Source organism: Apostichopus japonicus, chromosome 11, assembly GCF_037975245.1.
Source record: "Apostichopus japonicus isolate 1M-3 chromosome 11, ASM3797524v1, whole genome shotgun sequence".
NCBI lineage: Eukaryota > Metazoa > Echinodermata > Holothuroidea > Aspidochirotida > Stichopodidae > Apostichopus > Apostichopus japonicus.
In genome coordinates, this window is record NC_092571.1 from 13,637,502 (window position 1) to 13,657,661 (window position 20,160).

The 20,160-nt window shown below is 36.9% G+C and overlaps 1 protein-coding gene and 1 pseudogene across 1 annotated transcript in view; both read right to left on the minus strand.

Annotated features, from left to right (window-relative positions):
* LOC139975684 (uncharacterized) overlaps positions 1 to 20,160 on the minus strand; it is a 113,097-nt gene that overhangs the window by 83,176 nt on the left and 9,761 nt on the right. The window contains exons 4-6 of the mRNA XM_071983794.1: positions 17,122 to 17,206; positions 8,612 to 8,907; positions 5,114 to 5,425 (exon numbers count right to left, since the gene is read on the minus strand). Of these exons, the coding sequence (XP_071839895.1) occupies positions 5,114 to 5,425; positions 8,612 to 8,907; positions 17,122 to 17,206 (693 nt within the window). The remainder of the gene's footprint in view (positions 1 to 5,113; positions 5,426 to 8,611; positions 8,908 to 17,121; positions 17,207 to 20,160) is intronic.
* On the minus strand, positions 8,966 to 9,197 carry LOC139976561 (U2 spliceosomal RNA; annotated as a pseudogene).

Sequence of the window (20,160 nt, forward strand, 5' to 3'; positions counted from 1 at the left end):
ATGTATCGGTTAGTGTGTACCATCTAAGAGATGCATTTGTTCTCTTTCTTTTTCAGCGATGAGAATAGGCGTCAACAGTTGGGCGGTTCAACAGAATACGAGGGTTATTTTAATGCAGAACATTGAGTACTGTGAATTAAAACAGTTGATAGAATGATATAAATATACTGTTCCTGTTACATTTAGTCGTAAACGTTTTGGATAATGATATGTAGTTTTACACGTGTGCGTAATAGGCTGTTATTTATCCTAATCCATACGTTACTATCAATTAAAACTTAATCTAGTAACCGGTGCTCCTTAGCATGCTAGCGTTGTATGGCGCTGTACCACTACATCACAGAAGAAATTATTGAATTTAGAAGATAAAAAGTAGATTGACAATGCGTTCTTAAATGTTCTTGTTTAGTATGCCTTTGACATGGTGGATCGTTTTTTTAATGAATGTAATGGAAACGTTTTAGTTGCACCGAAACTTCGTATATGGATTTCTGTTTTGTAATTTAACAGATGGCGTCACGTGTGTTGACCTGTTGTATATGTTGACCTGTCACGGCCGGCCCTTGTTCACAGTTACTTGCGGGAAAGGGCCTTGAAGGCAAATTTTGTACAATTACAACCTACAACCACATAACAGTCTGTTGAATTTACTGTAGGTCCATCATGACAGTGATAATCACACTCAATGTGATCAGAAAGTGACAACTTGATTAGAAACATGAACGAGTAAAGTACCACAGACAAAACTTCCATATCGTAAATAAATATGAGACTTATGCTCTGTAACTATGTTTATGTCATGAACGCGGTACAAGCAAAACTGAAATCAAGCTATATGTGCAGCGGATGGCGCTGTTTAGCAATCGAACGGAAAATCGTTTTCAAGATGATTCAAAGAATAGCTCCTTGATTGCAACATTTGTACAGGGACGTCATTCTGCCGAAGTATGGGGTTCGGTGCATTCGAGGCTGAATAGTTGCAGGCTCCGCGATATTGCCTTGGTGACCAATCTGAAAAGGTATTTTTGGCGATTGGGTGACGGAATGTGCCCAGGGACCGGCTGTGGCAGCTTAGAGGGTACTGCTCATATTGTTTGATTAGATGCGATGTAGTTAGCAGGCAGTCCTGGCAGGCGGTGAAGTGTGACATTCGCCTTTAGGTTCAAGGCGATTTTCACCTGGGGCTGCCTTTCGGACGCTGTGGAGGGGTGTTCTGTTTCGATGCGTGCTAGTCGTCCTTTCAATGTTCCAGTGGGTGGTTGGGGGTTTGTAAGTAAGTAAGTGAAACTTTATTGCTCCATAAAATTTCGATACTCGCCCATTACAAGAAATACAAACATATATATAAAACTATATTTATATTACAATTAATGACTAAAGGAAGTAAGATCAAGTTAAATAGTAAAAGACATAGAACCTAAAACCACCTAACGACTCAAATTGCTGTTGTAAAGTTTTTTAACGAGAGATAAATAAAATGTGGTGCCGGTTAGTCTTAAGTAGCGGAAGTCTTAGTCTAGCAATGCCCCTATCTGTTCATCTATCATAAAGTTGAACATGATATGGGTGACTACATCGTCCGAAACGGAGTTAACCTTGGACTGTAGGAGACACTGGTAGGCAAAATCAACAGCAGACTGAAACCCCCTCAGCTTTTTTAACGTTACCAAACTCCAAACTCCACATATGGTAGCATGATAGAACATATCTAAAATTTCCGTACGCACGTTGAAAAGTGACATTTTTCTTAGACAATATAATCTCGAATTCAACATACTAACCAGGACGTCAACAACCAAGTCAATTTATCTTTGAAAACCACTCCCAGATATTTATAGGTAGACATAGGTTCTACCTCATTCTCTTTAATAATTACAGGCGGTTGTGGAAAAGTCGATGACCTTGCCTCTTGTTTAAAGTCATTTAAATTTAAAAAGTCAGAGTCACAGTAGTCCACTAATTACTGCACTTTGGCGAAGGTATGCCCTATCATCATTTCCATTAATGAGTCCAGCCATAGGCGTACGAGGCGGGGGGGGGGGGGCAGACTGCCCCCAAATTTCCAGAGGACAAGAAATTCGGGCTAAAGTCCTGAAAAATTCGGGCAGCCTTAGAGGAGAAATATATATATATATATGCTGTAGCTTGCCAGAATCTTTTTCAAATTTTTGCCCGACGATTCCATGATTTTCTTCATTTAGCATCATGATGCCCGAATAATTTGTGTAACACCACCGTAAGCACGATAATTTTTTTTCTGACTAGTCAACTGTATACCTGGACATCCCCGACATTAGTGTACATAAGAAACAGGGGGGGGGGTGACAGTGGGAGTGCCTACAAGCCTAGAAGTACAGGTTTATCGTATTCTTTGTTATAATATATACTTTTTTGTGAGACAAATTGCAGTCTCACCCGACAGAGCGACATTATCCCGCCTACGTGTCGTTGGACAATGTAAGTTTTTTTTCTGGAGGTAGCTGAGTACTGTGTTAAAATAATAAATACGTTAACTAAATAGGAGCTTAAAAAATATACTGTCCTACTTTTCCCCTTCAAAGTTGTGTTACCATTTTTTCTTCTAATTTACCGAAGTTTTGGTAAAGTCTAAATTACTAAAACGTAAGATTATAAAATAAAGAATGTTTAGATGCAACTTGCAAGGCCTCAGCAGTGCCGTTTCCGGCAATCTGAGAGGCATTTTTTGCCCAAAATTTTCTTGTACGCTACGCGCCAACCGATGGTGGCGCTCCGCTTAGATAGTGTCACGGGAACTTTCGGGCACAAAAATTTATGTCCCCCAAACTGAGATGGTCCCGTACGCCTATGAGTTCAGCCATAGCGGTGTCATCGGCAAAATTCATGAGAGGGCACTTCTCGAACAGACATCTGCATATAGACGTGTATAACGAAAAAAGGAAAAGGAGCCAGGACAGTCCCTTGAGGGGCCCCTGTATTGGACATAATAGTATCTGAACGGCAGGTGGTACTAAGTTTCACAAACTGTGTACGGTTGGTAAGATACGTCATAATCCATTTAATTAAACCATGGAGCTATAAACCATCGGTGATGTCCATTTTCAAGAGTATGGGGTTGAAAAGTACTAAAGACAGAGGGAAAATCGAAAAACATGAACCGTGCAGAATTACCAGAATGTTCTAAATGAGAGTATAGCCTGTCAAGGATCACAAGGATGGCATCTTCACAGCTGCGACCAGAATTGTATGCAAATTGTAAAGGGTCTAGGAAAGGAGCTACTAAAGGTTTAACATGTTTTAAAAATAAACGCTCACATACCTTCATTTGCACGGACGTGAGTGCTACAGGGCGAAAGTCATTCATATATGATATGACTGATATTTTTAGGAATAGGTATTACACATGTTTGCTTCCATAAAGAAGGAATATATCCAAACTTAAAAGGCCGATTTTATACAATAGTGAAAATATTAGCCAGTTTTATTGCACAATGTTTTAATACCCGTGATGAGAGATGATCAGGCCTGGCAGGATTGATGAATGTAACTAAGAAAACTGACGACGTACGTCGTTCTCTCAGTTACCACTAGAATACAGTTAAAATCAGTCAGCAGTCCTTGCAAATTAATAAGCTCAGTAGAAAAATCATAATTGTCAAAATGGTTATTAAAATAATTCATTTGTATAATCGACTGTAGCAGCAGGTAGTTGGCAAAAGTTGGTTTTATTGTGTATCCGCTCATAAGGCTCATCCCCTCCCAGACAAGCTTCATATTGTTGTCAGTGAAATATCCTTCGATTTTGTCACCATAAGCGACCTTTACATTCCTTGATTACCCGTTTAAGTTCAAATTGCATTTGCTTTAATCCTTGTCTCTGCTGGTCGGTGGGCTAGTTTGGTAGTGCCGTTGGATTCCCGCAGGGCGGGTCACGTAAAAGATATAATATATTATATATATACTTGTAATTGTCATATGTGAGTATTCTGCAATTGGTGAGAAGAAATACGTTCAATATATTTCAAATGAGTATGCTCTGAATTAGGAAAGTAAAACCCGGAAGCAGAATAGGTCTCTATATTGCCTTTTCTACGAAAACAAGTTCAATTACCCAAAACTGTTTCGATCAAAACATGAAATCACTTTCTTTATTCTAAAAGTGTAACACGTGACAAGATAATCAAAGAAGAGAAAAAGATAGCATTTAACATAAATATACACTTTTACAAACCGATCCTTATGGTAGAATACTGACATATGACTATTACAAGTGTATATAATATATTATAATTTTTACGTGACCCGCCCTGCGGGAATATAAACGTCACGGCCAAACGGCACTACCAAACCAGCTTACTCTGAAAAACTCAAGTGAGCCAAAACAAGTAAAGACGCCTACCGACCAGCAGAGACAAACCCAAAGATCAAATTCATAGTATAACATTTGAATGAATACAAAAAGAGATGAACAAATATTTAATTGGAGACTTCAAGATCCGATCACGAATGGTATCACGCATCGATCACCTTTCACACACACGTTACGGTACTACCATGGCAACGTATGGAACGCAAAAAGAGTTTGTCGATAGGTACGACTTTTGTACATTACTAAATTATATGATATATAAGATTTTAGTTCAACAGAAAGTTTTGACTTTCAGAAACGTCTCACGAATCCACTGGGACGGACTCTCGCACCCCTTGGGGGCTCCTGCAGCCCAGGTAAGGAACCCCTGCCCTATAACTTCACAGATTCGATACTCACCAAAACCCACTGAAATTACAGCAGTCCAATTTCCTTACAAAAACATGTTGCTTCGACTAAGCCACTACACCATGCTTTAATGACTATAGGTTCTGCCCTCGACCATGCCCACGGACTTCGGAGCAACGCGTGCAAAGAAAAACTTTGAAAGAACTATTGGTCATATTGGATTAAGATTTTGTACTTTAACAATAACAGTGAACTAGCAGTTCTTCTCTGAAATTGTTCTTAGTCTGAAACATTTTCTAAAGGGGTTGGGTATTTTTATATGTTAGGCGATGACTTTAAGAATGATGAATAGACTATTTTTTTTTCTTTCAAAGCATTTGCGTACACGGTTAATAAAATAAATGACAAAAGACTTACCTGGATTACTTTTAGAGATGTTATATTCACATCTGTTCAAATACTGCGGTGCAGAAAGGGACGCCATCGTTTCCTGTGTAGCGATGCATCCAACAGCTGAGTTCTTATCACAAGACGTAACGTTAATAGAGAGCTCTTGAATACCGTTATCATCCGTGTAATGTTTCTGAAAATCACAGCCGTATGGCTCAATCATTTCCAGATTTATCGGTGGAAACCCGTTTCTTATTGAACAAGATATAGTTACGTGGTAGGAGCCAGATGGGGATGAGGATGGGCCTTCACAAACAAGAGGGCTAGGAGGCTGGTAGACTGTAAAGAGATGATAGGTGTGATGAGAATAAAGAGTATACGGGGAGTCAGCATCAGTCAATGACAGATGATAAGTACCAGCATCCTGTCGTTGAAGGTTTAAGATAGAGAAAGAGAAATCAACCTTAGTAACTTCAGGCCAGTAGTGGGATAGATCTTCCTTGATATATTCTAGTTTTACTTGAAATAAATATCGAATGACTGTCTGATTCTGTCTTCTTTGTATGCCGTTGTATGAGGTAGTTCCTTTAGAGGGAACGTCTCTATTGGTACGTCCGGTGAAGTTCATAGCAACTCGTAAACCATCTATATATCAATATCTACTATATATCTCCACTTCAATATGATCTGTGTTAACAGCAATATCCGGGAACGAGAAGTCACAGCCTAGCATAGCGTAGCATTCCTTTGAATTTACAGTTTGTCCTTCTGTGCAGTGGTAGTAACAGCCGATTACGTTACAAGTATCTAATACCAGGAAGATGGTAAGATGAAAGAACTTTGAAACAATGCAACCATCCATTTTTAAATTATTAACGACTTTCTTAGAGTTGTCCAACGTCGCAGAAGTGCGTTTGTGCCCACATTTATTTGAAAACTCTTATGAGAGATAGAAAGTAATCTTTGTTACGATTGCTTTCAACTTTGCATGACTGGAAAACATATTTCCGACATGACAACATGCATGTATGAGTGCGTTTCGAATTTTACACGTCGCTTTGTTTTTCTATTTAATGTGAGCAGTTATATTAGCTAGGGAGTAGGCTAATGATTTTAATATAACATTGTTATTTAATGACAAACATATTTGTTGAAGGGTGAGTATGTGTGTGTGTATGAATCGTTTGTTGTCATTTTGTGTTCTCGCTATTAATTTAATGCTTTTACGTGGCTTTTGTAACAGTACCCTACAGTAACATCAAATCAAATTTTAGTATGTAACGAATGTTATTAATATACTTTCATACTGAGTTAGACCGAGAAAAACAGAAGATGAAAATGCAACGTGGAGCTTGAGCTTGAACGTGGAGCTTGAAATGAAGCACTGACAGAGCATGAACATATTTACATTATCTTCATCATTTTAAAGTGAAACATTCATGAAACGGAATGACTGTATACCTGAAAGTGATGAAGCTCTCACGAGAAACATTGAACAAAACTGAATTCGTGAGCATTCTACTTTAATCTGCTCTGGTGACCGAACGAGTGAATTCAAAATATGATGCAACAGTGTAGATAACAACACATCATTAATTGATGTCTAAAATAACATCTTCCATATGAGGTATTAACACAAAATCCGGATTAACTATTCTGTTTTTCTTTTGTTGGCTTTATATTTCACATGAGGGTAAATTAATATATTCATGGTTCTCGATCATCTGCATCGAATTACTTTTAGTGTTACTTGTCAAATGTGGACCATTGAAAAACCTTGTTTTTAGAAAGTCATTACTCGAGATAGGAATACACTAGAGAGCTTCCCATAGCTTTATTTTGCACATAAGACAGCCTGCATCAATAAACAACATTTTTCCGAGGGGGTCACATGGTCTTTTTTTGTGTCTTCAAAGATTTGTTTACATTAAAAAAAAACGGTCGTTTTGACCTTTTTATCAAGAAAATGTTGAGAACAGTGAAAAATGTCAAGTCAACTGACCCTATCTCATACAACTAGCTAAGACATACAAGGAATCAAATCAGGAGCCTCACAGGCATATGTAGAGAGATGGCTCTACATTTGGAGAAAATATGTCAAAAAATACGTTTTCGGTCTAAATTAGGGCCAAAACACGAACCTTTTTCCGAAAGTATTTCTCCAGAATGCCTCACCCTACAGAGTAGATTTTTAGCTCTCCAGAAGCGCCACACTGAAACGCTGGGCTATATAGAAACAATTTAGCAATAGCGCCTCCACTTTGTGAGTAATCCCTAGCAATTCAACTCGAGCATTTCTACGGTATAGAATTTCGGTCAACCACAGTTGATATGCTTCGTGTAGTTCACTCACGTAATTGAAACGGTAACTATTTAGCAAATATTATCATGGCTAAATACTTCTAAGAGGCGTTAGACCTTCTTTTTATGGGCAATTTGACCATCCAGCCGTTGGAGAAGAAGATTCTGACGATGAAATTTTGATATGGTAAGCCGCACATCAGTTGCACACTGTATGTACTATGTATTGTGTATACATGTACTGTCGTAGGGCAATTGGTATATATGACTTACCGTTACGCGTGGCTACCATTGTATTACATAATACAATACTTTGCAGAGAGGGGGGAAAATGAGTCATATTCCTTACATTCAAACATCAAATTATATTTTACATATGAAATAACATGTCTTGAACTCATCAAACTATCAAAAGTCTAGCAGATTTCATCAAAATAATTTCAAATGGGCAAAAAAAGTACAGTGTTTGTATCATAACCTCATTTGCATATTTACATATCTAATTAGCTTAAGTATAAAAAAAAAATCTGTCAATACTTGGGTCCCAATTGACAAAAATGAACAGATATCAAGTTATTACAATGTGTAACTATATATCCCCCAGGGGACAATTATATGATCACAATTGGGGATTAAGGAGTTAAATACAACAGGGTCGTGGATTCATATGGTAGGAAGATTAGTAATTGCTTTTTTTGGTAGAATCCTTCACCCTTACATATTGAATAATTCATTGAATATAATTAATCGCATTGTTCATTGTGCCGTCAGGTAATTTATATTAACTATGCACACCTCGTTTTCAAAGAATATGTAAAACTTTGTCAAAGAACTGAACAACAGTCTCTTTTTCGAATGTCCTCTAACCCACCTTACCTAATAACCATCAGTATATAATGGTATTTCTATAATGTGCAAATATGTTCAAATTCGCTTCAGAAAACGAAAAGACACATGATGTCATCCTTGTTAACGAATAGGTTAGAGTCATTTCTCATTTAACACTATGGTTTTTCGCGAACAGCTAATCACTTGGATATTTCTGCCCTTTTTTTCAATCAAAGTAACTTCTTACATCAATGCATGTAAAAAAATATTAAAATTCACAGTAACGTTTGCCAGATGTTTCCATGATTTTGGTTACTCTGAACATGTCTCTAACACTCGATGGCTTTTAGTCATACATAACTGGGTATGAGTAGATAAATGTTAGGTAAGGCTTACCAAATAGACGGTATGTGTGTTGCCGCAATACAGTCGGGCCGCCAGTCCAGTCACTGTTTGTAGACTGTATGTGAACTTGATATGTTCCAGCATCGTTTAGTTGGATATTTAGGATTGAGAAATTAAAGCTAAAATAGCAATCCATGTGGTCACAATACAGGAATTCAACTTGGAATATATAACGATCATAGGTATGATCCTCATTCCACCGGAACGTACCAGAGTAAAGAAAGGGAGTTCGAGGAACAGCATCATCGGTAGCCAGCTCGGTGAAGTTCAAATCTAATCTAAGTTGCCTATATATAGATGAAAATGAAATATTTCGAAACGATAAGTCACAACCTTGAACCACATAGCAGTCTGTTGAATTTACTGTAGGGCCATCTTGACAGTGGTACTTTTTAAGAAAAAGTCACCCAGGAAAGAACCTGGGCACGAAAACCAAACTACCAAACGACTGATCCGCTCTCAGCCCCAGTCCCCTTGCATCGGGACTGTGACTGTGTGATCATCGTCAGGTGTGTATCACCATTCCCTAAGGGAACAGATACTACACATGATCTTAGCCAAAAGGCCGAGAAGCGGTAATCACAATCAATATCTTTGGGAAATGACAAAGTGATTAGAAAAATGAAAAAACAATGTAAAACAGGTACAAAGCCCATATCGATAGATCGCGGTGATGTGACTATTATATTCAAAGTAAATATGTTGAATTTATTGCAACACTTCGCGCATCTGTCTGTAAAGCGAGGAGCGCTGTTTATGTATCAAAACAAGGAGTCGTTCCTAAGTAACACCCGTGCATGTGCACATGTGCGTGTTTTCATTTGAATAATATATGTGCTGATTCAAAATGAAAATGACCAGGCTGACAATGATTTTAAAAAAGAAAAGAATTATGGCTACGTGACAATAATAATTAATTTAACCTGTAGTTTCGAGAGAAGGAAGTCTGCTGTTGTCTGTAGTGGTATCATAACCTTTTAACTGGTTATGGTAATGGATATAAGGCTATGGAAATCGCTCGGATGATTTTATTTATACATGCAAGTCAAACATGTATTGAATTCCCTCTGTCTGCTTTGCTTGTTTTGTAAGAAAGCATGCGTTAAGCGTAAAGTATGCAATTGATAGTCGAGTCTCGTAAATTTTACATAGATACTATCTAACTCAACCAGATACACAAGTAAAGGGCGGGGAATAACGACTGCCCCCCTCCCACCTATAAAAGGGGGAAATTTGTCTCTCTTCACCCCTGCCCCCGCCCCACCCACGAAAACACATTTCAACGAGTTTGATGGCTACTTAATAATAATAGCCGAAACAACCCGGTAAATATGACGTGGTTAGAAAGTGGAGATTTCGTTCATGACAATGATCCATTCCTAATAAATCATGACTATGTTACGTCATTTCAGATGATACAATTTGAAACAGTAAAGCTTCTTTAATATTTTTTTTTAGATTTGTGTTAATTGCGTTTTATTTTGACTGGTAGATTTGGCAATCATGTAATATGATTAATAGAGAGCGTTTGTGATACATTGGTTAATATACTATAAGGATTACATGTTCAGATCCTGACTGGATCACTGGGTTGTGTCCTCTGGCTTATTCAATAACCTTTCTTCACTCAAGTGTGTAACAGGGGACCTAAGGTTTTGGTTATAACCAACATAGTTAAATGCATGGCTCATTTTATACGATTTTCCAGACGATTCTCATGACTTTATCAGGTAAAACTGGTAAAGATGAGAGCCGTTAATCAGTTAAAACTGATGTGTGTTATCATTTTACATTTATGACCAGTTGCTACTGAAAAGGACTTACAAACAGAAAATACTAAACACACATTCCTATGCATACTGATTGACTGGATTTACCAGAATATTCTAAAGGTTTCGCCATGATTTCGTCCACATTTTAACAGATAGTGGATATCACTTTACTGCAGAACGCATGAAATATCTCAACAAGGTATACTTATTAATTAAATAAGAACAGTATGTTGTTTAGAATCTTAAATAGTCATGAGTTGAAAATAGCCTTTGAGTATTGAATTCGTCTGTTAGTAATTTTTCCACAGTAGCGTCTGCTGACAGGTTTAACATGTGCAATGGTGTTATAACATACTTCATTTTATACTGATTATAGGTAGTCTCTTATTCACAGTACAAACTGATCAAGACATGTACATTGGGTGGATTTCCATAAGAGGTCGCGTCTTTGGCCCGGAATGGAATATCATCATACACCATCTATAACTATTCACCATGGAATGATCTTGACCACCTGACCAATTTCCATTGATAATTGCTTTCTTTGCAGCAGTCTCCTGTGATTGTAAATCAAGCTATAATACAAACTAACAAATTTTGTCTCCAATATTTAACAGATTTGTATCAAGAGAATATGGTTCGGTATCGATCATCGGTCGGCTTACTAGCTTATCGCAAGATTGGCTTGATGATGCAGTAAATGGCGGGGCCTACAGTAAATATTAATATCCCCTTTTATTGGTTTGGAACCATTAGATGCACCATGTTGTGACTTTATACAGGCAGGTTGGAATAGTCCGCGTATAAACCGGGAGGGTTGGGTCGTATGTATTTTATTCATTCTGACCAAAGTCAATTGTATAGAGTTAGTTAACTTATTATGTGAAAGCAAAAAAGGCTTTGATTAGTCATTTATTACATTATGATTGTTTTCCCTTTTTGAATTAAGAAAATAATAATTAAAAGCCATTTTGAAATAGCTTAGTGATGATATTTTATGTGTATTATCCAATACGTTCTGCAGATTGTCCTGTTCTGCAAGTTTATTGAATCGTTTTGATCGAGGTATATGGAACAAAAATTCGACCATGTTGGTTGGCTAGTGTTATTTTCTAATAAATCAATAACAAAGTGGGATGATCAAACAATTCCGTGGAGTACATGCCGTGCTAAACAATGGGGGCAAGAAACATACTCCTGCCCCTTGACAATCTCTCCCTCCCATGTACACTCCCTCTCATCTTTGCCACTTTAAACGCCTGTTATAGCAATGTGATCCGAAACAATTCTGTATATATTTTAAATGGCCTGAAGTCGAGGTTTCCTATCGAATTTAAGTCATTACGAAGCAGTAATGAATTAAATACATGGCTGTGACAGGACGCCATGTGATGACTGCCAAAAAGCATCAAGAGAACGTCAAAGTGTACACCGCAGTCCCATTAAATTGCAATAGCTGTCATTTATTCTTTGTAATTTATTTCTTCTTAATGAGAAACAACTCCGCACCGTTGTCAAAGTATGATATGTCAGATCGAACGAAGTTTGTTTATATATGCTAATCAATCAAATACAATTAATTAAAAATTAAACTACTGTAGTCAAGTAACCATGCCCATAAGCATTACGTTTTAGATGGCGCTGTACCACTATATAACAGAGGAATTTATAAAATTCTAACCGCATATTTCTTTGGGTGATAAGAGCAGATATCGTATGTGTTATTAAATGTTCTTGTTCCCTTAAAGTAGGAGATCGCCTGTGTTACACTTATTTCAATAATAAGCGTGTGTCTGTGTGTTCTTGTAGCATTCTTATTCGGATATTGATTCTATTTCTGTGACTAAAACAGTTCTACATTTCAAATTTATAATCTATTGTTATGATTTCATATATAACATACGACACATTTGTCGGGTGGAATGTCTTTATCTGTCTCTCTAATATATCTCATCCAGCTATTGGCATTGGAATGACCTTGAACACCTGACCACCTTTCATGGACAGTTAACTGTCGCAATATCCAGTAATTGCAAATTAAACAATAATACAAACCAAAAACAAAGTAACGGTGGCCCTGAAGAAACACACGAGTTGCAGACTTACTGTATTAGTATAACCCGACAACCAGTGAAAATTACAATATTTGTCGTGTTGTCCAATTACGTGCAGCACAACAACTGATCACTGGTATTCTTCGTCAAATGCCAATGCATAGAATGGCTTGTCAACTAAGCAAACATATACACATTTGTCGAGGGGTGAACAATTCCCTTTTGCCTTCAGAAACAACATTATATCTTTTATCGTGTCGTTATTTCATCGTATCGAGGAGAATATGGTTGGGTCTCGATGATTGGTCAATTTAAAAACTCATTGTAAGATTACAGTCGGTTTGTCGGCTTGTCGAGACCTGTTTCCTCAGTTGGTATTCTGGTGTGGGGGAATAGAGGGCCGACCGTTTTTACTTTTGTAGATGCCTCTTGGTCAGTTCGGTGTGTGGGGGTGTGTGTTAATTGTTTGTTGCTGATAGTTTAGTTGAAGTGAGGGTAGGGTTTGGTGTTGAAAGCATTTTAGGCCGGATGTTCTGGATTCTGCTTGGCGGATCACGTTAGCAGCACAGTAAAGTTACCAAAAACTATCGGTTCCAAACCACAGGGTGTACCATATTACGTGAATACCCGACTGGTTGAGACTGTCAGCATATAGGGCGGGAGCTTGGCCTCTCATGCCGTGTAATACAATTTTCTGCGCAAATTCGTTCCTTAGATCTGAAAACTATTAGAGTGGTCCCCTTAATTACGTACATCATATAGTTTTCTATAACCAGTCTTGTTATGTTCCTCTTGTATATTTTCTGGCTCACTACAGCCTGTTTTGCATGGCTGTAGATGATAGGAACGGTAGACGGGGCGAGATCAATTTTTGCATTCAAAGAAATTCCTCTTGATTCTCCTCTCTTATATGCCCTCTCTGGACTACTACTCTTTATGTTTCCTTTAACTTTCTCAGCAGCCCTAGTCACCTCAATCAATTAGCATATTATTTGATCTACCCTGAATAATTTTATTCATTTGCATTTATCTATATGAATGTTCTCTCTCTGTAGTAAGTTTCTCTTTTACAACAATCTTTTTTTTCAAAGTTGGTGAGCCAGTTGAACTTAATGGCTAGCCCGACAATACCCAAAACGTCTCTTAAAGCAAAATATGATCAGAAATGATGATATAAGAAAAACATTGAACATCAAATGGTTGGCTATAGGGTTTTCTACAAATACTAACAATGATATTTTCAGAACCATGGGAACATTTACAAGCCCTTAACTATGATATATTATATACACTTGTAATTGTCAATATCAGTATTCTACTATAAGGATGGGTTTTAAATGTATATTATATATGAAATGCTATCATTTTCTCTTCTGTGATTATCTTGTAATGTGATACACTTAATTTGGAATGTTCTTTTCAATTCTTTTACATTTAACAATTAAATTATTTCTTTCTGTAGAGATAAACCTTATGATAGTTTATATTCGATTAAATAATTATAACCTCAAGTGGATATTCATTGTTTCTTATTGAAACATTGTTTAATCTTGTAGAATAAATAATGTAGTGACTTCATTTTTTGATTGCAACAGTTTTAGGTAATTTAACTTGTTTTCGCAGGAAAGGTAATAAAGAGATCTATTCTCCTTCCGGGTTTTACTTTCAGAATTCAGAGCACACTCATTTGAAATACATTGAAAGTATTTTTTCTCAAGAATCGCATTGGAAATATTCACAAGTTAAATTGTGTTTATTACATGGTTAATGGATAAATGCTTTATTACAATTGCAATGATTACTCTGTAAACGAACATAAACATTCACACAATGACAGTTGCGTATAAATAGAAACTGTTTAAATCAGCATATGAACTCTCATAAATAGGTGTTATCGATTAACGAAGATGACACATGATTACATTAGGTGTCATTAATATTTTCACTTACCCAGGAAATAATATACTATTAACGTTAAAGCAGTTTAACTTGACTTTCCCCTCTGTTACTGAATGATCGATAATTGTCTTTGTATTTTTCTCTCATATTCAATGTAAAAGTAAAAGCTTTCGTGGAGAACATGAGGCTGACGTTCATTAACATGCTTTCACCTGATTTCTTCATCAAACAAATCGAAAGTCCATTAAAAATAACACTATTGCTTGTGAACCGCTTTTACATCACAGAGGTGTCTACAATACACACATAGTTCAATTAAATCAAAGGCAAATAACAGTAAAAATGATATTCTGAACCTTCATTAACGCCTGTTTCTCACTTTTAGCTAACACAGCTGTTTGGGCTAACCAACGGTAAAAACAAGATCCAAACATATACGTATCATTTGATACCACTTTACTGATTATATAAGTATTAAGTATTATCATATGATTTTAAATCAGTATGTGAACAATATTCAGAGGTTTGATTGACGCCTGTTTCTCACTCTCAGCTTACGCAGCTGTTTTGGATGATCAAAGGTACTTCATACACGTATTAGTTTACCTTTAGTAATGTTTCATCTGGTATAATAGTCTACGGGGACCTTAACTATGGAAATGCTATAAGGCAAGACACGATTAACTTTATAACACTAATGTATGTTTTGAAAATCCTATTACCAACGTTCACAAGGTGATAGTCACATCCAAGCCACTTATCTCATATACTTTGATTCTAGATAGGCGTATTGATGACAGTTCCATGTGTACTCAATATTATAATATTCACTTAAAATGATTGTTTATTAGTGGACCCCAATAGATCCCGCAACAACACTGAAGCCTTTCCATGATAGAACTTTTCCTTAACTTAACTTAACTTAAAATCAACGATATATAAATATTTCAGTTCAACATATATCCAACTGTTTTTAAGCTGTGCGTTAACGTTCCCGCAGACATATTCTGCAATTGTTATAGTTAAATGTTTAAGATTGTAAACCCCAAATCCTGCAGATACGAAGGACAAGTCCAAGTTTTATTACTCTGCTTGGTATCACTTACTATTGAATCCATGATTCATCAGTAAATTTTCGGGCAGATACGTCAGCGTATTGTTCAGCTCTAATCAAAGTACTTAATGACAGTGAAATATATGGAAAGAGAAAGTCACATCATCCCATAACATTCATCATTCATCTTGACAAGAAAATCCATTCAGTGCCTTCGTAAAACGTTATCAGGAACATTTCGAAAAATAAACCAGGAAGACGGGAAGACTCCATATTGGATTATTCCAGTTTACAAAAATCTCCAAATGGCTTTATACGTTGTACGTTAACTACCATGCCTTTCATAGCTTAAAGACTTTTCCATCGTACACAAAAGTACGGACAGATATTTCTCCGGTGTGCACACCTCGGTGACATTCCACTCAAATGTAAGTACATCTTTATGATATTTATATGAAGAAGAAATATTAGAGAAGGCAATGCCAAATCATAAAACTTCGAATAAGAACAGGTTAACCTGATAGTTGATCTATCTTCACTATAAAAATAACAATAAGTTCCCTTTGGAAAATGACGCGGAATAATATAGAAAATGTTAAATCATTACGTTGCAAGATTTCGTCTCAATAAAATTCGACTGTATTTAGGCTGTGCGTTAACGATGTTGCCGCAAGTCTTTTTTTTAAACAATGGCCCGTTCCGTCAAAAGATTAGCATTGAACTACCTAAATTCGTTTAATTATAATTTACGTACTATAAATATTAATATGGAAAGCAAAACTCATATACTACAACCAAAGAAAAAACTGTTGATCTGATAGTTGGTCCTCCTTGACAATAAAAATATAAAAAAAAATCAGGGAAATGTCGTTAGCAGTATTCTACTTGAAATGCATAACGCTTGAATCTATGATTCACATCCCAAAACAGCTGATTGTACGCAACACTACGATCAGATTTGTCTCCGGTGTAAGTCATTCCCATGAGTTTCAACAAGAAAGGAACATTTCATTGTACACAAAAGAACGAACAGATATGTAGCCGCTCTGTGATATCTCGGTGATGTTCAACTCTAATCTAAGTACTATATAATATTTATATATAACATATATAGAAAGACCAGGCCACACAATAGAAAGAAAGGCGAATAACAAGATATTGATCTCATAGTTGATCCATCTTGACAAAAGTACAATCATTATTCTCGAGAAAAAAGTGCATTTTCCTTTTAAAGTAGTTTAGAAGGTGTAGGTTTGAAAGAAACAAGAAAACATGATCATAATCACTGTGTGAGTATTCTTCCCTGAGCGTATAATCTTTGAATCAAAGATACATCTCCGAGAAATCAGTCAATTGTACGCAACACAACGATCAGATTTGTCTCCGGTGTAAGTCATCCCTATTAGTTTCAACACTGATCTAAGTACTATATAATATTTTTATGAAAACGAAATATTTGTAAAGGGGAAGTGATATCTACAGCCAAACAACGTATTATAGATTTTTAGGTGCGTTAAGAACAGAGAAATAATTATGTTGTCCCGTTTTCTAGTAAATTACTCTGGATAATGAACGCCAAAATACATAAAATAGCATTAATCATCTATTCCTGTTAATTAGTGATACATATACACAAGGCATACTTTGAATGAACGTTTATGTAGTTACAATCATAGTAGAACTATTTTTTACTGTAGATGTATAACGTATAACTGTGCTTACCTGTAGACATATACGATGGCTATCACAGAGAGGACGAGTATTATGGCAATTACGATCATCACCACCGTCATTATGTTCTTCGTGTCTGCAGAAATGACAGTAAAATGCACAAATATATTAATATTAACAACCAAACTACGTAAGTCGATTAACTTCACCGCACTCGGGTGCATGTTAGTGTAATTTTAACATGACATACATATGTACTAACTTTTAATATGTTATACATTTGGAAATTTGGCTTAGATACAAGATTTCGTCGAATTGATTTTTTGTTTTTGCACCAATTAAAAATTGCCCAATGTTTTTCGCGCCTGCCCCTCGTCGTATGTAGCAAAGGCGAAACGCGACGAGCAGCCGGCAATGGGATATGCTCTACTTCCAGTTACAAAGGGTTCTAGACAGGGTAAAAAGGTGGAGGTCCCGGTGCCCCCTGTGTATCCCTTGTTGATACTGATCCCTTATCGAACCCCGCAGATCACCCTACTGTCACTCGCTTCCCGTAACTCCTCCGACAGACGAACAGTGACTCGGTCTCTTTGAAATCGTGTCCTGGTTTGATGAGGTCGGAAGCCCTCTCTGAAGAGGTCGGCTTCATGTGATTCCGTTGAGGAATTATGTAACAGAACCCGCGTAAAATGGTTGGAGTCCTCTTTATAGTCAAATGTTTTACTTCATTTGGTCTGGTAAAACAGAACTTTTTAAAAGGGTGGTTTTATATCAGACTTTCGTCACTGGGGATTTGGGTGTAGTTTATTTGCCCAGCAAACAGCAAACTATCCACTAAGGCAACTGTTCGTAGCAGTAGAAAATGAAGGTCTGCCATATTCGTATTTTTGCAGATTTTGGGGTGGCTTATATGTGCATCGTTGGGTTCCAAATATGTTAGGGAACTCGGCGTACTACGTTCGTTGTGGTGTTATTGTTAGCATCACTGAAGCATTGCATTACCAATAGCTTTCTGTGGATTTGTCTCGGCCTTCTAATATTCAGAAGATCATATTAGAACAAGCTGTTTGACCGAGCTGTCCGCACAGAATCGTCATCCGACCGATGTATTGTGATCTGTACATTCTAGGTTACAAGGCTTTTTCGGACATGATTACTGGTGACCGATCATTGATCAGTGACGTTTCGGATTCCGCTTAGCGCATTACTTAAAAGCACCGGCAAATAACATAGCAATATGTTGACTTGTTTGTATGCGGTCCGTCAAATCGATGAAAGCTACAACCGACGATGTCTGGTTAAAGAAAATAAAATACATAAAAATGATTGAATTTTGGTATAAATGGCACACCGAGGGTTGAAATGTTAAATAACAAAAGTGAATTCGTTTGCTGTTCTACCTGGAATGTGTTAAAAGAACCCCTTCAAAGAAAAATCTCTGTTTGTCCGATACAATTGTCAATCACTTAATTGATCATAAACGGAAAATAAAAACATCGTGTTTTTGTTTCGTTGTTTATCATTGTTTGACCTTGTAGTAATAAGAAACAATCAATGAATGAAGTAATTTCCTCCTCGAATAAAAAAAAAACCATTCAACTTGTTTGCCTGTATGTAGGAAAAACAGAAAAATTATGAAAGAGAAGTACACTTCCGGGTTTTACTTTAACAATTCAAAGCATAACAAGCTCCAAGACGTTGGAATTACATTATCTCACGAATGGCATTAATAAAGATTCTTTAAGAAAAGTATAGTGGATTAACTTCTGTTGAAATGCTTTTAGAAGTTTTGACAAATGAAACCTTCTAATCGATACGATACAATACAATTTTGAAAACTTTCTTTGGATTTTTGTTGGACCTTATAGTGTTCAATAAGAATATTAATGTGGTGATTGCATTCATTGATCGATTAGCATTAAACTTACTTTCGTGAACAATTTACTAGTTATAGGAAAAATAGCTAGCAGGGGCGTATCCAGGGGGGGGCGCAACAGGCGCGCGCCCCCCCTATTGGCCGTCACCAAAAAAAAAAAAAAAAAAGTTTAGCAAAAAAAAAAAAAAAAAAAAAATGATGACGACCTTTGTGTGAGATGTCGGTGATCGCTCAACCCCCCCCCCCCCCGCTCCCGTATGCTTTATTTTTTGTTTGCCAAAAAAGGTTCTGGCGAAGTTCGGCGGCATAATAGTTTTAGAAACATAGATGGTAATTGTGTTTGTATTATCACTATAAACACTAAATGACATGCCAGCCATACTAAATTGTGCATTTTGTGTCCATATTTACTGGAAATGTTGCTTTTTATTAAGGTCGAAAAATGGATCACATATGGCCATGGGCGGCGATCCTGGGTGGAGGGGGGATATATCCCCCATGAAAATGGGTGGAGGGGATGTAATGCACCATATCCCCCCCTCCCCACCAAATGCCAGGGATAAGAATATTTTCATGCCTACATTTATGCATCTTCGTTAATGTACGGCTCTTTTTTAGCTTCATTTCTCGCCTACCATAAACGCAGTGCGATCTTTTCAAATAAAGCGTCTTTATAAAGCAAAAATAGTTTACTGTAGGCTTCATTGGCCCTATAACAACAAAATGTATTATTGCGCCCACGGTATTGATATAGTACATATATGCACCCTCATAGTATTCATATAGGCCCTATAGTAGGCCTACACACGTACATGTTCCCTCGAACAGCTGAGAATCTCATGTAACCAGGGTAATGCTTAATACACGTTTCACCTGGATGCCATAGCAATCGGTACCTAGGAATGTGACTATGTGTAATTGTGTATTGCATGTGTATAGGCCTATAATAGCCTGCATGAGGCCATTTTCTTCATCGAATAATATAACAGAGCTCTCGAACATTCTAACGTTGCGCCTGAAACAAGATTGACAGGGGCAATTTTCCCAAAATAACACCCGAAATTAAAAAAAAAAGTATTTTGAATCCTGATTATGAGATATTTCGGACATGACATCCCTATTTTAAAGTTGGGTATATGCCGCTTGGAAACCTCGGGAAGTGCCGTTTCCGGCCATCTAGAGGGTTTGTTAATCCCAAAATTTTCTTGTACGCT